At 36.0% G+C, this 22,500-nt stretch overlaps 3 protein-coding genes across 3 annotated transcripts in view; 1 reads left to right on the forward strand and 2 right to left on the reverse strand.

The window, feature by feature from the left end:
- The window catches only part of LOC136848177 (COMM domain-containing protein 7-like), a 107,695-nt gene that overhangs the window by 35,272 nt on the left and 49,923 nt on the right, over positions 1–22,500 (forward strand). The window lies entirely within an intron of this gene.
- Positions 9,060–9,392, reverse strand: LOC136847956 (uncharacterized). Its single transcript, XM_067119976.1, has one exon. It carries the CDS (start codon positions 9,390–9,392, stop codon positions 9,060–9,062), a length of 333 nt encoding a protein of 110 aa, XP_066976077.1.
- LOC136847957 (nucleolar protein 58-like) lies at positions 9,504–10,037 on the reverse strand. Its single transcript, XM_067119977.1, has one exon. It carries the CDS (start codon positions 10,035–10,037, stop codon positions 9,504–9,506), a length of 534 nt encoding a protein of 177 aa, XP_066976078.1.

Raw genomic sequence — 22,500 nt, forward strand, 5'->3', positions numbered from 1 at the left:
GGTCTTAACCCTGCGATAACCCTCTAGGGTCTTATTTTCGCGACTTTTCAATATGAGCCTCGGCTCTAACGACATCAAATGAAAGGAACGTTGCAGGGTTGCACCTCCCCAGCTGCGTCTCGAGGAGAAAAATATTTGTGTGATTTTATTTTGATTTAGTTTACGTCGAATTTATATAGAGAAGATGCTGCACCAGCGTCATCTGTCTGAAAAAAAAAAAGTTATATCAAAACAAAGAACTTAGATGCTTGAAACTGGATATTTCAACTGTCGAAAAAATTTACAATAGCCGTTGTTATTTTGTATCAAAGACTTTAGAATATATTTTATAGAATACCATGCGAAGAATATGATCTAAAGACGCCGTTCTTTATCGTCATCATTAGCGAGTTTCTACGTTATCGTCATAATTTCAGTCAAAATTAATATATTATCCTTCGTCTGTAATTATTATTATTATTATTATTATTATTATTATTATTATTATTATTATTATTATTATTATTATTATTATTCAGAAGATGAACCCTATTCATATGGAACAAGTCCACAGGGGCCATTGACTTGGAATTCAAACGTCCAAAAAATATGGTGCTCATTAGAAAGAAGTAACAGAAGGTAATGGGAAATGCAGAAAGAAGAGTTCAGTTATTAAAAAAAGGAAAAAAAATAATGAACAAATTAACAAACGTTATGTATTTTTTTTTACTAAGGCTTCATGCAGGCGACATTCTTTCCTTTACGTCAACGGCTACTCCAGGAGCATGAGTCAGTGATAGCATAGAAGCATAAGGCCAGCTTAACTTGCAACAACAAAACACCAACAACAACAACATCAACACAACGCAACAACAAAAACAAAATCCTTTTCTTGCTCTGATAAAGAACTTCAGTCTGTTCCCTGTTCATTTGATCAAATGCTAGATTACTGTAACCTCTTTCTTGCTGTAACAAGTACTACAGTATTTAGGTCACCAAGAAGAAAATCCCGTAGGGAGGTAGTACCACACGAAGTGCACTGTAGGTGTTACTTAAGGTTCTTTGCAGCTTCCTTTCGGTCCTTACCTGCAACCCCTTTCATTCCCTTTACTGCACCTCTGTTCATATTCTCTATCTCCCATCTTGCTTTCCATCCTCTCCTAACAATTGTTTCATAGTGCAACTGCGAGGTTCTACTCATGTTGCACCTTTAAAATAACCTTTGTTCTCAATTTCCTTGTCAGCGCTGAATGATCCCACAGGTCCCAGCGCTTGGCCTTTGGCCTAAATCTTGCATTTCAATTCCAAATCGCGAAAATAATGATTTAATAGGTTACGTAACACCCGCCAGACAATCTCTTCCTTCAGTTTCTCTGCGGAACCCTCCAAGATTTATGATCCGGGACCTGCATATAAGCTTCGCTATTTCTAGAGGCATGTTAATAGTTTCCTTAAGGATTTTTTCCTCGTCCCATACCAGATGTTCGTTTTTATTTTCCTTATGGACATTTCTGTTATGTATGTATGTATTGATGCATATATTATATATATATATATATATATATATATATATATATATATATATATATATATATATATATATAAATATATATATATATATATATATATATATATATATATAAATATATATATATATATATATATATATATATATATATATATATATTTATATATATATATATACTATATATATATATATATATATATATATATATATATATATATATATATATATATATATATATATATATATATATATATATATATATATATATATATATATATAATGTTACAGGCAGATAAATGAAATGCACTTTGGGACATTTGATCCCCAGGGGCTAGTACTAAATACGGCGAAACATTGACTCACCTACACTGTTTTGCCGTGTATAGTACTAGCCCCTGTGGGGGTTAAATGAATTTAGCCGTGTTTAGTACTAGCCCCTGTGGGATCAAATGACCTTAAGTGCATTTCGCTCTCTGCTTGAAATTTCAGGCAGTTCGTGAAATGCCTGGTTTCGCTATCTGCCTGTAACATATATATATATATATATATATATATATATATATATATATATATATATATATATATATATATATATATAGTGTTTTTACTGCAGTCTTCCTCCTTTTCATCATTACCAAAAGATGATCGTTAGTAATACACAGTTATAAAAAATTTCTGCAAGAACTGCCATAGGCCATACCATTATTCACATAGGTAAATAGTTTCGCTTCTTTATATAAGGAATACACCTGCACATACACACACACACATATATATATATGTGTGTGTGTGTATGTTATTTATGTATGTGTGAGCGTGGGTATTCTGAATAAGCAAAGTGGAATGAAATGGTGGTACATCTGCTCGCTCCTGAGGACAAAGATATTAAATCCGTGACCGAATGCAGAGGAAGCCTGACCAGGGAGTGTAATTGTCTTGTCCAGCTTCTTTTGTGTCGGCGAGTAATGACTTGGACTCCTATGACGACGAAGGACAAAGGCTCCTTACGTTATGCTTATGCCAAGGTCCTTCAAATATATTCGAAGGACCTTGCCTTATACACGTCTGGAATAAGAAGTTACGTGACTGCTACGGTTATTGTGAAGTATATTTCATGAATATGCGTAATCTTTCGTTTCCTTTTTGACTTGATTGTGTACTTTTATTCTTAACAAATTCAGTTTTTCACTTTTGCAAATATAGCTTATGTTTTGAGGAGAAAAATGTTTGTTGCTGTGGGAAATCTTGGCCATTATTTCCTAAGGTAGGTTTTAAACCTAGTTGAGAAGAGGGTGATATTGGAGTAATATATTCCTTTATTGATCCGCTGTGAGGAATAGATTTATGAAAAAAACCTTAGTTACACAATAGTATATAGACTATATGGTAGATAACAGGTTGGCATCGGAGTAATTATTAATCATTATTTTTCTTTATCTATTCGTAACGAAGACTACTCCATGGCAGAAAAAAATGGTAACAAATCCTGTCGTATTTAAAGTTTGCGGAAAGTATGCCAACTTCCATAGAGACAGCAACAGTTTCAGTATTTTGCACGGTGAAAATACTGTAATTCCTTTCTTACGGTCTCACTGCAGTGAATTTCCACTTTGTTTCACTGCAGCCAGAGTTGGGGGCGACAGGGCGACACTAGAAATGCAGCGAGAGAACAGACTCCGTTAACCCTATTTGTAACGCTATGGGAATTTTCTCTTGGAATCGCGTCCTCCTCCTCCTCCTCCTCCTCCTCCTCCTCCTCCTCCTCTCGTCGTTCCAATTGTCCCCTTTTGTCGCTCCGTCCTTTAAATGGGTTTTGATCGCCTTCAGAAGCTGCATTCTCGATGGCCTCGTCCCCCTCTTCGCAAATGCTGCCTTCATACGTCTTGTTAGGATTACCCTTCTCCTTCGTCTCCCATTTTTCGTCCGCTGGTTATTTAATTTCCTGTTCCGGAGGCTAAGCCCTTACTTCAAGGGCTTCTCATCCTCCTCCTCCTCCTCCTCCTCCTCCTCCTCCTTTCCAACCACCCCAGCGAAAGACAATTCTCCGGGTTATCATTTTTCATTGGCAGAGTCTCTCCCGCACCACTGCCATGACAAATTATTTAGGTGACGCTTCCTGCATAAATTGTCTGACCCAACGACAAATGATATTTTCCTCAAGAGCCAACGTTTCCTTTCCTTTTCTCTCTCTCTCTCTCTCTCTCTCTCTCTCTCTCTCTCTCTCTCTCTCTCTCTCTCTCTCTCTCTCTCTCTCTCTCGTTTCCAGCCTGGCGTTGGCGGATTTAATTTGGGCTTCTAATGATTGGTTCTGTTGGGTCTTATCGTGCATTGTTTATCCAGCAGGAGACTTAACGCTTGTGTCAGTCGTGCACGCTTCCTAAGATTTACAAGCGTCTTAAAGCCAAGCTTTGCGCAGAGATGCCTGTATTTTTTTCGTTTATATAAAACTGTACCAGAATGCCTGTATGTTGGTACAAAACGGGAGTTTTTTTTTCGTGTAGTGCAACTCGAAGCAAAACTATGCTAAGATGCCAGTACAATTTCTGTTGGTACAAAACGGGAGTATTTGTGTTTGTCTGCAAGATGAAACCAAATTTCTTGTCAAGGTACCAGCATTTTTGGCTGTTAGTATAGGACAAGGGACTCTTTTTAGTTTCCTGTAAAAGAAAACTATTGAGGTGGCTATGTTTGTCCGTCCGCACTTTTTCTGTCCGTCCTAGATCTTAAAAACTAGGGAGGCTGGAGGGCTGCAAATTGGTATGTTGTTCATCCACCCTCCAATCAATCATCAAACATACTAAATTGCAGCCCTCTAACCTCAGTAGTTTTTATTGTATTTAAGGTTAAATTTAGCCATAACAACACAGGCCACCACCGGACCATGGCTGAGTTTCATGGGTCGCGGCGAAGAGTTTCTTGGGCCGTGACTGAGAGGAAGGTCTTGAGAGTATAGGGAGGTCTTGTCTCGCGTAGCTTTATCTATGGTAGAGGATTAAACGGCGAGGTGCGTGACGTCACAATAACCCCTGTCAGGCTCCTTCGTTCTATAGAAATCTTGCCCTTATTTTTTTTTTTAAATACTCTAAGCTATTCGATAATTAAGGCAAGTCATATAAAGATTCTTCATTCTACTACATTAAAAGAAATTAAGAAAGATCATTAGGACATTTTCGCCAAATAACATTAAAACTATACAAAACCTACCTTTGCTTTCTTCTTTTTTTTCTGTTTTTAAATGCTATTTTCTTGTTGTTAAGGAAAATAATAGTCAGATAAAAAACTATATTTTATTATGTTAAAACAAATAATCATAAGGGATTTCTCAAGAACATTCTAAACAATGATATAGATATATTTCTAGAATTGTACACACTTAACATATCCATAAAATTACATTTCGCACTTATTTTAACCGCATGTTACTTGTTATGTCACTAATTTTTTATCTTATTCACCACTTTTCTGGAACAACTTATGTCTCTGTTCAAATTTCGAATTCTAAAAAATGTACTGCAACGAACAAAATATTTTATGACTTCTGAAGGTAATTGGATGTGATTGCTAATTATATCGGCTAATTTAATGAACGCTCCTTTATCTGCTGTTAGACATTTTTCCCCCCATGGTGAGAATCAAACATCTAATCCATACAATTCAAATGTTCAAGAAAATCTTCTCTAGCTTTCATTAATTAGGCCTCTCTAAAGCTTATGGCACCAATCCAAGTGTCATCTCCCTTGGTTACTTTTGCTCCTAAATGCTCATATTGTGGAAAGTTGCGAGCAATGAAACCGCCAACATATCGCAAACCTCCTTCTCCTATGGCATCTTCCAGTGTTTGTTCTTCGACCTCCCGGTCTTTGAAGTCATCACTTTGATCATCCATATTAAATTCTGGTAAGCAAAATAAAATTGCTGATAAACTGAGCTCTTTCTGAAGAGAATTTCTTTCGTCTTCGAACGATGCGTCCTGTTTGTCTGGGATGTGGGAAAATGAGCCGGATGTTACATTTTCACTGTTGCAGTTTTCGACGTTGCTCTTTGAGCTTACGGGTGTGCTGTCTTTTCCTAAAAGGTGGGCTCTGAGACGATGTCTAAATGCATCTGGTGATGGGTGCTGATAGCACGTTCCCATTTGCCTTATGGTAACCATATCCATATCATACCCATACCCATACCCACAGCTAAATTAACGCCCATTGGATTATAAAGGTTTGCGGTTTCAGTCCTCCCACAGGCTATTGCCTCACGGTCGGACGTCAGGCGGGTAGCAAATTTATGAGATGTATGCAAGTATTGCACCAACCCAGGTTTTTTTTTTTTTTTTTTTTTTGCCATACCCCTAAGTTAGGTTAGGTAAGGTTAGGTCAAAACCTCAAAATGGTAATTTGGGTGTGGGAAACATAGTGAGATTATTTTCAAGAAACTTTTGTGGTTAGTTTTAAGATATGGTGTCCCGCCTTTTTCAGGGAAAGGTCGCGGTGCTCGGTTATATCTCTGGAAAATGCAGCCGAGTAACCCCAACCCCCCACCATGACGTCACTCACCGCAGTAACCATCCGGTAGACAGTCTCACTATTCGTCCCTTGACGGGGAGCGATCGCTGGTCCCCGAAATTACGAGACCAGCACGTTACCAACTATAGTAGCCAGACAGAAAGGGTTAAAGAGAGCCTACAGACATGATTTGTATAACAGGAGTAGTATTTACCGTGATCTTCATAATGCAGGTGGTTCATAGTTATCACCTGAGGTTAAATGAACACTTAATAAATCCTAAAGATCAAGCAAGTCATATTTTGATTTGAAAAACTTATAAGTTACTTTTATAAAAAAAAATGTCCTTACAAATCTATAAACATTTTGTTAATAGTACTCAATCTCAACACATTTTATTTCATCATAAAACATGGAAAAGGGAAGAGGGAAGGGAGAGGAGGAGGGAAGAGGGATGAAAACGGAGGAGGGGGAGGGGAGGGGAGGGGAGAGGATGGTGGGGAAGGGGAGGGAAAGGGAGATGAGGAGGGGGAAGGGAAAAGGGGGAGGGGAAGGGAGAGGGGAGGGACACACACAGACACAGAAAAGCAGCCAAGGAAATTAATATAACAGGTTTTCCATACCCGCAAACAAAATATCGAGTAGTGTACTGTCAATTTATCATGGTAAAATGTCCGTTGTGCCACAAAATGAACCACGCTCCGCAAAAATGCCTAATTAATTGTTACGGCAGTTAATCACCGTATAATTAAAAAAACTACTTGAGGAAAAAGGAACACCATACAATTACACGAGTTTAGAAAAGACAACGATAACCACGAAGGTCAAGAGGAGGAAACCCTAGGATATATGTCGGGTTTTCAAAGCATATCACTGTAAGAAACGCAAAGAGAATAGTGCCATTTCAAAATCATTATTAATAAAGTAATATCGGGACTATATGACACCGATTTCACCATCCTCAAAAACCGCTTAAGGCTTTCTAAACACACCTCATCCCAGCACATCTAACTGCAGAAAGGTTTCAGCCAATATAACCTTTTTTAAAAGGCTGTCTTTATTTCGCCAGAGGAGGAACAAATCAGAGCGCTAAAAAAATAGAATAAAGTTGTCTGTTTCTTAAAGGTATAGAAATATAAATAGCAACAGAAATGCTAAAAACAATAATTGTTATAGTAATAATGACCAAGATTATGATAACTGGATAAAAAAGAAAAACACAAAAGCGGTAAAAGTGACATTTAAAAGTAATAAGGAATAATACGCAATATGTCAAAATGGTTGTTATTGAATTATGAGGTACGATGAGATTTCAGATGCTGAATTGATTAGTCACAAGAAGTGGTGATACATTTCATTATTTCTTTTTAATGTTTTCTTCTTAATAAATTAAACTATGAATGACAGAAGGTTAAATAAAAGACCAATTAAACTTCATCTTTTTTATTCATACAAAAATTTAAAAAAATACGCTAATATTATTTTTAGAATACTTCAAAACAGAGTACAAAAATGCACATACACATCAATATGTCACTATATAAACAGTTAAATAGGCAAAAATTAAGAAATAAACAGGTTTCTCATATCCCCAAAAATGCAGAATACTGTCAGTTTATCACGGTAAAGTTTTCGTTACGTCAGAAAACGAACCAAGTTTCGCAGAAATGTCCCATTAATTGTTATGATAGATAATCACCTTATAATTAAAAAACTACTTAAAGAACAAGAAACACTTTACATTTACACGAGTTTAGACAGTATTGCTTATATTAGGCTATATACTGCAGTATCTACTACTTTTAGGTATTACAACAGGCTGTGAAATTGTTCATTCGCTTTTAAGGTCATCGGCAGACACATTCAGAGTGCTCATCAACTCTTCTCTTCACAACAACCTCGCGACCGCGCTTATAAGAGAGGGCTATTTCTTTGTGCGTTATTCTGGCAGGTTGGCATTTGCCCTTAGCGCAGTAGCTTTCCTTTGGCAAGCAGCGTCTGAGCTGAACCCGCTGTTGGAGCAAGTCCTCGTCCAGTAAGGCGTCGTCAGGAGCCAGGAGGGTTTCAGCTCTCACAGCAATTTGCCAAGGACGGCAGCCAACTTCTTCTAGTTCAAGATTCTGTTTTGCGATTTGCTGGTCGTCATCATAATCCCTTGAATAATTCTTACCCTGTTCGGTGGTCGTAACAACATTAGTCATCGCTGTGGCCTCCCGATTCCCCAAATTAATAGAGTCGTTGTAGTGGTTAACACTGCATGAATTAAATCCAACGAAGTAGCCTAAAACACCGGCGACGGTTATTACTACTACGACTACTAAACAACCGAAATATATCTTTGTTTTATTCTTGGCCATGGTCTCCCAACCACAGGAAGCTTTACCAGAGGCAGCGGGCATCGTCATATCCTGCCTAGCGTCCATCTCCATTTGAGCTGTTGCTCGACTGGGATCCTTTATATACAGCCTGGTACTACCGAAATTAATTTTTTTTATTTGTTACCAGTTCGCTTTTCTCCTTGCATTTTGAGTGTTTATTCAGCAAGCCCTATTCTCTTTTCTCCTCGCATTTTTATTCATCAGGCCCTTTTGGTTTTCTTCTCGCAAATTGCATGTTTTTCATCTGGCGATATTCGCTTTTCTCCTCGTATTTTGAATGTTTTATTCATCTGGCCTTATTCTCGTTTCTCCTCGCATTTTTTCCATCAAGCCTTTTTGGCTTTTTTTTCTCACACTTTGCATGTTTTTTCATCTGGTGGTATTCGCTTTTCTCATCGCATTTTGGATGTTTTATTCAACGGCCTTATTCCCTTTTCTCCTCGTATTTTTTTTATCAGGCCCTTTTGGCTTTTTTTCTCGCATTTTGCATGTTTTTTCATCTGGTGGTATTCGCTTTTCTCTTTTTTCATCTGGTGGTATTCGCTTTTCTCTTTTTTCATCTGGTGGTATTCGCTTTTCTCTTTTTTCATCTGGTGGTATTCGCTTTTCTCTTTTTTCATCTGGTGGTATTCGCTTTTCTCTTTTTCATCTGGTGGTATTCGCTTTTCTCTTTTTTTTTCATCTGGTGGTATTCGCTTTTCTCTTTTTCATCTGGTGGTATTCGCTTTTCTCTTTTTTCATCTGGTGGTATTCGCTTTTCTCTTTTTTCATCTGGCGGTATTCGCTTTTCTCTTTTTTCATCTGGTGGTATTCGCTTTTCTCTTTTTTCATCTGGTGGTATTCGCTTTTCTCTTTTTTCATCTGGCGGTATTCGCTTTTCTCTTTTTTCATCTGGCGGTATTCGCTTTTCTCTTTTTTCATCTGGCGGTATTCGCTTTTCTCTTTTTTCATCTGGCGGTATTCGCTTTTCTCTTTTTTCATCTGGCGGTATTCGCTTTTCTCTTTTTTCATCTGGAGGTATTCGCTTTTCTCTTTTTCATCTGGTGGTATTCGCTTTTCTCTTTTTCATCTGGTGGTATTCGCTTTTTCTCTTTTCATCTGGTGGTATTCGCTTTCTCTTTTTCATCTGGTGGTATTCGCTTTTTCTTTTTCATCTGGTGGTATTCGCTTTTCTTTTTCATCTGGCGGTGTATTCGCTTTTCTCTTTTTCATCTGGTGGTATTTGCTTTTCTCTTTTTCATCTGGTGGTATTCGCTTTCTCTTTTTCATCTGGTGGTATTCGCTTTTCTCTTTTTTCATCTGGCGGTATTCGCTTTTCTCTTTTTTCATCTGGTGGTATTCGCTTTTCTCTTTTTTCATCTGGTGGTATTCGCTTTTCTCTTTTTTCATCTGGTGGTATTCGCTTTTCTCTTTTTTCATCTGGTGGTATTCGCTTTTCTCTTTTTTCATCTGGTGGTATTCGCTTTTCTCTTTTTTCATCTGGTGGTATTCGCTTTTCTCTTTTTCATCTGGTGGTATTCGCTTTCTCTTTTTCATCTGGTGGTATTCGCTTTTCTCTTTTTCATCTGGTGGTATTCGCTTTTTCTCTTTTTTCATCTGGTGGTATTCACTTTTCTCTTTTTTCATCTGGTGGTATTCGCTTTTCTCTTTTTTCATCTGGTGGTATTCGCTTTTCTCATCGCATTTCGAATGTTTTATTCATCTAGTCTTATTCTCTTTTCTCCTCGCATTTTTTTCATCAGGCCTTTTGGCTTTTTTTGTCACATTTTGCATGTTTTTTTCATCTGGTGCTATTCGCTTTTCTCATCGCATTTGGAATGTTTTATTCATTTGGCCTTATTCTCTTTTCTCCTCGTATTTTATTCATCAGGCCCTTTTGGCTTTTCTGCTCGCATTTTGCATGTTTATTCATCTGGCGTTATTCGCTTTTCTCCTCACGTCTTGAATGTTTTTTCATCTGGTGCTATCGCTTTTCTGCTCGCATTTTGAATGTTTTATTCATCTGGCTTTATTCTGTTTTCTCCGCGCATTTTAATTCATCAGGCTATTTTGGCTTTACTTCTTGCATTTTGCATGGTTTATTATCAGGCGCTATTCGCTTTTCTCCTCGCATTTTGAATGTTTTATTCTTGACGTCAAGCCCATGTCTTAATGATGTTTTAAATCGTCTTTTCAGTAAAGTTACTCTTCATTAGGGGCTCTGCTGATATAGAGTAGTTTCAAACCATTATTTATCAACTCGTGTAATGGACCTTGAAATTCAGGTTGCAAAGAACATGTTGATATCAACTTTACACCAAACATCCCATACCCCAGAAGCCAGTGGTTTTTCGTTGCCATTGGGGAGGCGCGAACTCAAGACTTCTGAGCGACATTCCAAAACGTTAACCATTACCTTCAAACTGGTCTTATGGTAAATTTTGTATTTGTGTTTAATACTCGGTATGACAAATTTTTTAAATGTGTTTTTCAATGTAGGATGATAACTTTTAGAAATGTATTTTTCCTTTATTCAGTAGATGAAACCTATTCATAATCACCAAAAAAGTGCTCCAACCCATCCTGATTTAGTCTGCAAGTTAGAATATACGTCATGCCAAACTTTTCTTTTACCATTTCCAGCAAGTTAGACAAAGACGAACAGGATATAACCAGACCTTTCTGAAAAGGATAGGTAGAGCACTTTACTCTTCATCACTTTCACTTCTCTAGCGGCTTTTGTCTTGCGTTTCCAAGTTTAGTCCGTAAGCACTTCTTGATGATTTCCTATTTATTGGCAGTCGAGAATTAGACAAATCAAACCATCTATCAACAAGCCGAATGAATTGGCTTATACTTTTCCAGTCCTTATCTTCAAATTTATCTTGGTTGCCGATGTGATCAAGAGAGTTATAGGTAGTAATTCGTACAGATTTCTTTCATATGCATCTGACTCAAAATGCAGACTGCATATCTGTGCTGTTATAGGATCTTTTCGTTTGCAAAGGTGATCCACTTTTTTCCGTGTTGTCATCCTTTGGGAATCTGTGAAAACAAGATCCTTGTTTTGTTTTCCATTTGAAAACCATCCAAACACTGCACAGTTATTCGGCATCTTGTAAAATGTAGAGCCGGTATTATAAAAACATGTAATCCGTAACGTGCAGAAGTATGCTTCAACTGAACTATAGGTTTGTTTGTAAACGACTACCAGGTCAAGGTGTGTCCTCGTGGTCAAGGACCTTGCTCGTTTTGGGTCAGCATTGACAAGACCTCCCTGTACTCTCTAGACCTTGGCTGAGAGTCTCATACAACATTATACGCTGTACAGAAAATTCGGTTGCGCCGAAGAAACTTCGGCGCATTTTTAGTTTTCTGTAAAAGAAAACTATTGAGATGGCTTTGCCTGCCCATCGGCACTTTTTCTGTCCCCACTTTTTCCTTGGTGTGTCCGCTCTTTTTCTGTCCGCCTTCAGATCTTAAAAACTACTGAGGCTGTTGGGCTGCAAATTGGTATGTTGATCATCAACCCTCCAATCATCAAACATACCAAATTGCACCCCTCTACCCTGAGTAGTTTTTATTTTATTTAAGGTTAAAGTTAGCCATAATCACGCGTCTAGCAACGCTATAGGACAGGTCACCACCGGGCCGTGTTTGAAAGCTTCATGGGCCGCGGCTCATACAGAAAACTCGATTGCGCCGAAGAAACTTCGGCCCATTTTTTACCTGTTTTGGTTTGCGTTCAACCTGAAGTAGAACTTTGCGCCAAGATGCCTACGTTGTTTTTTCTTGTTGGTACAAAACGGGAGTTTTCTCTGTGTGTGTGTGTGTGTTTGTTTGTTCTACACTTGAATCAAGCAAGTCCGTGCATGTGTCAATCGTAAGTTTTAAACCATTAGAGTAAATATGGCACACCGTACCCAGTCACAAAATGTCTCTCACTAGTGCAGCACAGAATGGAGGCAAATCGCGTCAGCTGTAACTTATTTGACTCTTTCCGAGAGGGCTGCCAGCATTTATCTCTCATTGTCCGGGAGGACAAGTCGATTGCCGATAACTCAGATTCTCGATCTCCATTCCTGACAGATTTGGATGAAAAAATTTGCATAAGATCAACAAATCACATTCTTATCTTCCGCCATCGGCTGATTTCGAAGCAAATTGTTTGAGCGAGATATAAAATTCATACTAGGATTACGAGTACTGCACACACACACTTAAACATACACACACGGACATTATATATATATATATATATATATATATATATATATATATATATATATATATATATATATATATATAGAGAGAGAGAGAGAGAGAGAGAGAGAGAGAGAGAGAGAGAGAGAGAGAGAGAGAGAGAGAGAGAGCTTCAACATGCTTTGCGGAAGACTTTCAGTCGTACAACGAAGAGCGAGAGAGTTATATGAAGAAGGGAAATTCTGCAATAAATGAAGAACAGGGTGAACATAATATATGCAGCCACTTCCAAAGTCAAGAAGAAAATTAAAATCAAGCAGCATGATACCGCTGGAAATAGTGAGGCTTTTAATTGGCGGCTTGACTACTAGATGATAAGAAATAAAGAGTGAAATTTTCCAGACATCTCATTACAAGGTGAACAAATATTTATGAAGGTCAGTCAGTATTTTGTTTCCAGGAACTCAGGTTCTCGATTTCCAGTCCTGGCAGATTTGGATGAAAAATTTACATAAGATCAGCAAATCACACTCTTATCTTCCCCCATCGGCTGATTTCGAAGCAAATTGTTTGATTGATATATAAAATTCTTACTTGGGTTACGAATACACATATTATATGTATATATATACATACATGTAATATATATATATGTATATGTATATATATATATATATATATATATATATATATATATATATATATATATATATATATATATATATATATACAGAGAGACAGAGAGAGAGAGAGAGAGAGAGAGAGAGAGAGAGAGAGAGAGAGAGAGAGAGAGAGAGAGAGAATGATTTTTAAGAGAAAGGAGTTACTCATGTTACTCTTCTTGACACTCTATTCACAGATCTGAGAGAGAGAGAGAGAGAGAGAGAGAGAGAGAGAGAGACAGACAAAGGAAATTCATCACCAAATGAAGAACAGCGTGAGCATTATATATGCAGCCTGTTTCAAAGTCAAGAGGCAAAATCAAAACAAGCAGCATGACAAATCCCATTCAAGGGCAAACAAACATTTATGAAGGTCAGTTAGTGCTTTGTTTTCCAAGGAATAGTAAATTTACGAGACATTCCGTTTAAATGGTGTCATGACATTCATCAGTAGATACTTTCTTTAAAGAGTAAGAAATTTACCAAGTATTCTGTTATTTAGTAGTTAGACATTTATCATTAAGTGTTAATTTTTCAAACAGTAGATTTAGTAGACATTTATGTTGGTCAGTGGAGATGTTCTTTAAAAATCCCATTTTGTCAGAAAGTGAGTTAAATAAGAAACTGCTGTTTTTAAGAAATGAATGCAACCAAATGAGGTTTAAGTTGTAAGAATAAAAACACATGAGTTAAAGCGCTTACAGCTGTCATCTTATGTCTGGTATGTTATGAATTATGGAGAATTTAAGTAACCTCACTAATAATGATTGTATATAATGTTAGTGTTTTAAGAATGACATGAGAGGCAGTCTTGTTCTCTGTATAGAATCTGAAGTTTCTAGAAGAACAAAAAAATATTGTGAACTTTATCCTTCCTTTCAACAACAACAACATAGCAGCATTGTAATAATAACATTAACAAAGGCTTCATCTTTCTAATAATGATGGTAGCTGCACTAATGTTAGTAGTGACATAATCGGAAAGGAAAGTTGACAACATATCAACGGCACTGCCAAAAGGGAGTTCTCTCCAGCTGGCTATGATGCCATTTTTTCTACCCTGTAAACAAGATGAGAGTTGAAAACATCCACCTGTCAAATTTAACAGGAACAGACTGAGCGAAGAATCCACAGACATGTTTAACCAAAGTGGGGTTATCTGGCGGAGATAGATATACTTCAGAAGAAGAAAAACACTGAAATGAAAACAGAAAAATAAAGATGACAGGATATGAATTCCCCTCTTCCTCTTGAAAGTTGGTATACGTAGATTATTTCATTCTTGAAATAGCCATTCGACCTTGAGGCTTTCAACTTGGCAGAGTGTTGAAAATCTTCAGAGGCTTCAACATTTGAGAGCATGGGAAATTCGTGTAGAAAAGTGACACCAATTTGAATGATTTGGAAGAAAATATATTAAAAAAATGATACCGTGTAAACTTTTATGTGTACAAGAATCTCTTAAATGACATAATTTTATTTGAACCTTTCCATTCTAGAATAAAATACATATATTTAGAAAACCTACTACCTAGATTACTCTGCGTTGATCTGGATCCTAACATTTCTGAGAGTCTTACGCAGAAGAGGTAGCAAGATATTGAATACAAGAAGTGAGAATTTGAAATATAATTGCAGACTAAAAATATTTTTGAAAACTTCTCTAAACGCTGGAATGAAGAAATGGCCGATTTATTACGAACGTTTTGGACATTTTCAATAATGTTAATTATATACAGAAAACGTACATAAATCGTTTGTAAAAATGTTTAAATAAAAATAATGCAAACAAAATATTTTTAATTCATTATCTGGATAATTCATTATTTGGAGTGGCTGTAGAGGGTGGCACCCTTCAGCTTGTAAAGATGGTGTTAATACACGGAAGGCATTTTGTATCTCCGTGACCTTGTCCCGGCAAAAGTGAGTCATGATGTGTAACCTTCCGTGCTGGTCAGGCAGGCGGACACTGAACGGACCCAACTTTGCTAAACTCTGCACTTCAAGGGAATTTAAAGCTCTAAAAATATTAGAAAGATAATACAGCATGACCTACTATTTCTACCACTTTTATTATTATTATTATTATTATTATTATTATTATTATTATTATTATTATTATTATTATTATTATTAGTGAAAAGATCAACACTTGAGTGCCTATAGTTGTAGGTACACATGCATTATATGGCTCAGGGCCTCATGACCTTATTACCACATTATTATCATTATTATTATTGATCTGAAATAAACAAAATAAACACGGCTTTATGACCTTATTAGTACATTATTGTCAATAGAATAATTGTTCTGAAAACAGTAAATAAATAAACACAACCTCATGACCTAATTACGTCATTATCATCATATTCTTATTGGTTTGAAATAAATAAACGCCAGAAAAGAAGAGTTAAAACGATAGACTGCGAACAGAAAAACCCATCTAAAAAAATTAGAAGCGACATAAATATATAATTATTTATAATATTGTGAATTTGATTTCAAAGCGTTGAGCGAAAAGAGTCGGTAAAAGATAATTTCTAAAAAATGGCACGAGTTGTCAGAGAGGACGAAAAATTAATCGAAATCTTATGTAATATAATAAATAGCATTAATTTTAATGCAGTTTTTTTGGAAGGGAAATTTTTAATTCAGAGTTGTATAGAAGAAACGTTTGGATGATACTAAAATATTGATATGAAATCATAAAAGCTTAATGAAAACTTTTGGGAGTATCAGCGTGGTAACTTTTTCCTTTGCATGACGAAGTTTTCCAAGTTTTGAAAAAACGAGAGAGAGAGAGAGAGAGAGAGAGAGAGAGAGAGAGAGAGAGAGAGAGAGAGAGAGAGAGAGATGCCTCTCTTATTCAAATTCAGTTACTACTTTTCACCTGCTAAGTATCAAAGATGTTATCTAGAATTGACAAAGTACATTCAAACATACACACACACACATATATACTGTGTATATATATATATATATATATATATATATATATATATATATATATATATATATATATATATATATATATATATATATATAATATGAATGATTTATATCACATCACCGTGATACATATACAAGCATTAAGCTACAAACGTCCTTTAATATCCAATTCGCTCCACCTCGAAAATAATATATTTTCATATATGTCACCCGAAGGGGAATTTTTTAGTTGATAACAAGTGCCCACGAGACGACTAAAAAATTCCCCTTCGGGTAACATATATAAAGTAGAGCGAATTGGATATCAAAGGACGTTTGTAGCTTAATATATATATAATATGTATATTTATATGTATATCTTTTAGGAATTTTTACGATTCTCATGCATAGGTTTCTGGTCAGGAAATCTTTTGACTTGACGGGTTTTCGCCCTTCTAGTGCAATTTCAAGCGAGAATTTACTGTCGTTGAGGTGTAAGTTGGCCTTATGCTAGCACACTTAGCTATTGCTCATAGAGCAACCGGTATGCTTACAACTTGGATTTGAATAATTAATAAAATGTGTGCTGTCAAGCCGAAGTTCTGGGGCACTTCTGGGCATTTCGCTTTTGACAGAGTGAAAAGGAGGAGTCTGAGTGGTTGGGCAGCAAGGTAAACAGATTCAGAAAATGAAGTAGATGAAGTATAAGGCTTTATAGTCTGCACTGGGAGAATACCCCACAATTGCATGAAAATCAGTTAGTTAGAGAGGTTGGAAAGCAAGATTGAAGAAAGGAAGTGGGAGTATATGTAAAGTGAAAGGGTAAAAGTTAGTGCAGCTAGGGTCTAAAGGGACGCTACCAATACCTTTTGGTAGTGCCTACAGCGAACCACGTGAGGTGCACTGACAAAGCTACCCAACTAGGGGAGGTCAGTCTTATTGTTTATGATTAAGCTGGCGTTAAGCCAGCACTGTCTCTTGCTCTTAGAGCAGCCCATAAAAAGGGGTCAGTCTCGATTTACAAGCTTCATTTTTCAGCCTGCGGACGATAAAGTACATCTGTGACTTTTGTACAGGAACAGAGAGACTGGTTGAGGGATTAAAGGATGAACCACTTTTTGGGCTCAAAGCTTTAAAGGGACAATGTGTGCATGTGAAAAGAAGTGCAAATACCAAAATGCATAGTTAAATAAGTTTATAAATTTTCATTTTAATATGTATAGTATTTACATAAAAAATTCTGTTTACAATTTTATAGTCTTGCACGTGCATGTTTGAAAATAACGTACAAAAAATGATTATTAATGAAAAGAGTGCAATTATGATAAAACATTTATGTAAGATTGTGTATAATATACACACACACATTACACACATATATAATAATAATAATAATAATAATAATAATAATAATAATAATAATAATAATAATAATAATAATAATAATAATAATAATAATAATAATAAAAGCAATTTATTTATAATTCCATTAATTCATAGTAAGTGGAGATTATTTGGATAAATGAATATTCCGCTACGCTGATACAGGGTAGAAAAAAATTTCAATCCTAATATCTCTGAAAATGTCAGATCCTTCGACTCTCTCTCTCTCTCTCTCTCTCTCTCTCTCTCTCTCTCACACACACACACACACACACACACACACACACACACACACACACAAGCATGGAAAACGTGATTTCCTTTATGTCTTCTGTGAAAAGACGGACTTTTCAAAGTTAACAAGCTGAGGCTCCATTGCTGAGGCGTCATGAAACGGGAAATGCAATTCATTCTCAGTTCATTGGTAACAGAAATCCTCCTTCTTTACAACCAATCAGGTAAACGGCGATCCGTAAAGATTTTTCCGATCACGGAACAGAATTGGCGCTTTATTACATTTTATGAATTTTTGTATGCTTACTTCAGAGAGTGCGAGGCTACGGACACCTGTGACCTTTCGTTGTAAAATTTTAGACATGAATATATACAGTTCCAAGTATATAATATATATATATATATATATATATATATATATATATATATATATATATATATATATATATATATATATATATATATATATATTTATATATATGTGTGTGTGTATTATTTACATAGAAATATATATATATATATATATATATATATATATATATATATATATATATATATATATATATATATACATACATACACACACAGACATATCTCAAGGAACACGAGAGCTCCCAGAGAAACGCCAAATAGCATCCCTTATTAAGTTCCTGATGTGTGCGTGTGTGTGTGTGTGTGTGTGTGTGTAATATGTGAACGCATTCATTCAAAGTCAGCCAGTGGTTGCCGCGTGTGGCTCGTATTGGGCGCAACCTCAGGAACTTAATAAGGGATGCTATTGGGGTTTCTCTGGTAGCTCTCGTGTCCCTTGATATATATATATATATATACATACACATATGTGTATATATATAACTGAATCACGAATATATATATATATATATATATATATATATATATATATATATATATATATATTATGTACTTGGAAATGTATATATTCATACCTGAAATTTTACAACGAAGGGTCACAGGTGTCCGTAGTCTCGCAGTCTCTGAAATTAGCATCCAGTTTCCAGAATTTCGTAAAATGTAATAAAGCGCCAATTCTGTTCTGAGATCGGACAGATCTTTACGGATCGCCGTTTACCAGATTGGCTATAAAGAAGGAGGATTTCTGTTACCAGTAAACTGAGAATTAATTGGATTTCCCGTTTCATGACGCCTCAGCAATGGAGCCTGAGCTTGTTAACTTTGAAAAGCCATTCTTTTCACAGAAGACATCAAGGAAATCACGTTTTCCATGCTAGCGTGTGTATGTGTGTGTGTGTGTGTGTGTGAGAGAGAGAGAGAGAGAGCGAGAGAGAGAGAGAGAGAGAGAGAGAGAGAGAGAATCGAAGACTGACATTTTCATAGTGATATTAGGATTTAAATTTTTTTCTACCCTGTAGCTGAATATCCATTTATCCAAATAATCTCCACAAATTATGAATTAATGGAATTGTAAATAAATTGCGTTTATTATTATTATTATTATTATTATTATTATTATTATTATTATTATTATTATTATTATTTGCACGGCCATACATCACAGCAAATACATATATATATATTTTATTTAAAAACAGAATCGCCAGTTAATCACACGATTTCCTGAAGGTATTATTTTTCCTCACACAATCAGCCTTCACCTTTCTCCCCATAGGAAATTATAAGAAAGAGCACTTTAAAGCACCAGGTTCGATGAATAGAGTATAATTCACAAACGGTTTGAGGCACGAAATTACAGATAACATTCAGTGTTATCCACACTGTGTGTTATCCCCCACTGAATATCGGGTAATTTGCTGGGAAACCCGGTCCCTCGAATTCAGCAGTTCGTATTTATTTCGAGAAATCAGTTCGTCTGATGCCAGTTGTTCGAAATTGTTAAATCAACGCATGACCAATGATAACAGAGCTCGATGTGATTTCATATATCAGATCAATGATAACATGAATTCCGTAGGGGGGTTAGTGTCGTCAGTGCACCTCACGCGGTGCGCTGTAGGCATTACTGAAGGTTCTTTGCAGCGTCCCTTCGGCCACTAGCTGCAACCCCTTTCATTCCTATTACCGTATCTTCATTCATATTCTTTCTTCCAACTTTCTTTCCACTCTCTCCTGTCAACTGTTTTCATAGTGCAACCGCGAGGTTTTCCTCTCGTTACGCCTTTCAGACCTTGTACTCTCAATTTCCCTCTCAACGCTGAATGACCTCACAGGTTCCAGCGCTTGGCCTTAGGCCTTAAATCTATGTTCCATTCCATTTAAATGATAGTATGAAGTGAATAAAAACAACACTGCGAAGATTTTCAGTATAATTATCAATTTAAAAGTATTTACTTTTTTTTTTTTACTACTCGTGATGCATCGGTTAAGGGAGAATCAATGCAAATATCTGCATCAGTAACAGGAAAATTCGTACGCAACTCTCCGCAGATATTCTCTCACGGTCTGGCTTTATTGGAAATTATCAACATGTGTCTCTGGTAGGTGTGAATAATACTGTAACGTTATCAACATGTGTGTCTGGTGGGTGTGAACAGCGCTGTGATATTTTATCGTCCGCGAAAAATACTATTATTTTTTGATCGTCTGTGAATAAAACTTATTTTTTATCGCCTGTGAACACTACTATTATTTTGCGTCGTGTGTGATTACTACTATAGTTTTGCAGCGTTTGTGAGTAATACTATTATTGTTTTATCGTCCGTGAACAATACTATTGTTTCTTTATCGTTCGTGAACAATACTAGTATTTTTTTATCGTCTGTGAATATTACTATTATTTTTTTTATCGCCTGTGAACAATGATAATATTTTTTCATCGCCTGTGAATAACACTATTTTTTATATTGTCTGTGAAGAATACTATTATGTTTTATCGTCTGAACGATGCAATTATTTTTTTTATTATCTGTGAACAATACCATTATTTTTTCCTCGTAGGGAGGTAGTGGCGTCAGTGCACCTCACGTGGCCCACTGTAGGCATTATTTAAGGTTCTTTGCAGCGTCCTTTCGGCCCCTAGCTGCGACCTCATTCATTCCTTTTACCGTACAGTACCTCCGTTCATGTTCTCTTTCTCCTGTCTGACTTTCCACCTCTCTAACAACTGTTTCATAGTGCATCTGCGAGGTTTTCCCCCTGTTAGACCTTTCAAACCTTCCTGCTGTCCATATCGCTTTTAGCGCTGAATGACCTCATGGGTCTCAGCGGTTGTCCTTTGCCCTAAATTTTATAGTCCTTCCTTCCTATTATTTTTTCATCGTCTGTGAATAATACTATTAATTTTTCGTCATCTGCGAATAATACTGTTATTTTTTTATCGTCTGTGAATAATACTATTATTTTTTCATCATCTGTGAATAATACTGCTATTTTTTTATCGTCTGTTAACAATACTATTATTTTTTCATCATCTGCGAATAATACTGTTATTTTTTATCGTCTGTGAATAATACTATTATTTTTTCATCATCTGTGAATACTACTGCTATTTTTTTATCGTCTGTGAATAATATTATTATTGTTTCATCATCTGCGAATAGTACTGTTATTTTTCCATCGTCTGTGAATAATACTATTATTTTTTCGTCATCTGTGAATAAAACTGCTATTTTTTTTATCGTAAATCGATTAAAGTTTGCTCATTTTTAGTCGTTTATGAATTTCCAGATGATTGGATGGTTAGCAATTCGCTGGCTTCCAAAACCATTCTACCATCCCTCGATACAACATGAAACGCTCCCGCACTGTATGTATATGAAAGCAAACGGTTGCTGCCTTCTTGTAGAATATCCAATCCGCTCGTCTTCAGACTACTAGGGTAATACTTGTAGTATTTTTTTAATCTTTTAATTTATTCTTCTTAATTTATTTGTATTAAATAAAATAACCAAATAAATAAATAAAAATAAATGTAAAATAGCCAACTAGGGAAGCGTTCGTGTTCAATTAACAATTTACACGTCCCTACATCAGTGGAAGCTGGCTTCTTCTGTATCGCCCTTGCAGCACCAACAGATGCTGCTCCTTTTCAGCTTTAACTATTTTGTTTATTCCACGATGACACAAGTCAGATATCTTCCAAACACTCCATCATTTCCAATATCACCACTGTTCTTGCCATACGCACTTGATTAATATTTCCAAACACACGGTTCTAGACACACAAATATCCCTGACCTCTTGGTTTGAAAAAAGCAGACGTTCTTTAGATCATATAAATAAGGAAGCATGACTTTGCTTGTTTTCCGTTTATGTTCACTGTAAATTATCATTCAGAAGAAAGTTCTCTTTTTAATTAGTTTTAGAATAATGCGTATTCATTTCGTAAACATTTTACAATCCATCATTTATTGTTTGATTGTAAGAAGCATTATTACACAAACAGATCTACATATTGCATAAAATCCACATAATTCGGTGTATCTTCTTTAATAAGCCTCAGTGATTAATCAGATTTCCATATTGAAACTGCCCATTAAAAAGGCAATAACTCTGTCGAAATTACGTTCTTTTAGGGAAGAATGTACATCCGATATCGCTCCCCCGGTGCTCTTAATGGCTTCGTCTAGGTGGCATTTTATGGCATATTCTTGATATACGCTGAGAGGAAAAAAAGTGCCTCCCTTTCCCTTTCAAAGCGGGAAGATGGTCGAGCGATATTCAATGGGAATTTTCGATGAATACCGTTCGAAAATTAAATTAAATTTGGAATCGCCACAATGCTGATGGGCCTC

This window comes from Macrobrachium rosenbergii, chromosome 18, assembly GCF_040412425.1.
Source record: "Macrobrachium rosenbergii isolate ZJJX-2024 chromosome 18, ASM4041242v1, whole genome shotgun sequence".
NCBI classification, from domain to species: Eukaryota; Metazoa; Arthropoda; class Malacostraca; order Decapoda; family Palaemonidae; genus Macrobrachium; species Macrobrachium rosenbergii.

Excerpts from the sequence above, each read along its gene's own strand:
- LOC136847956 (XM_067119976.1), bottom strand. The coding sequence starts at position 9,392 with ATGAAAAAAGAGAAAAGCGAATACCGCCAGATGAAAAAAGAGAAAAGC.
- LOC136847957 (XM_067119977.1), bottom strand. The coding sequence starts at position 10,037 with ATGAAAAAAGAGAAAAGCGAATACCACCAGATGAAAAAAGAGAAAAGT.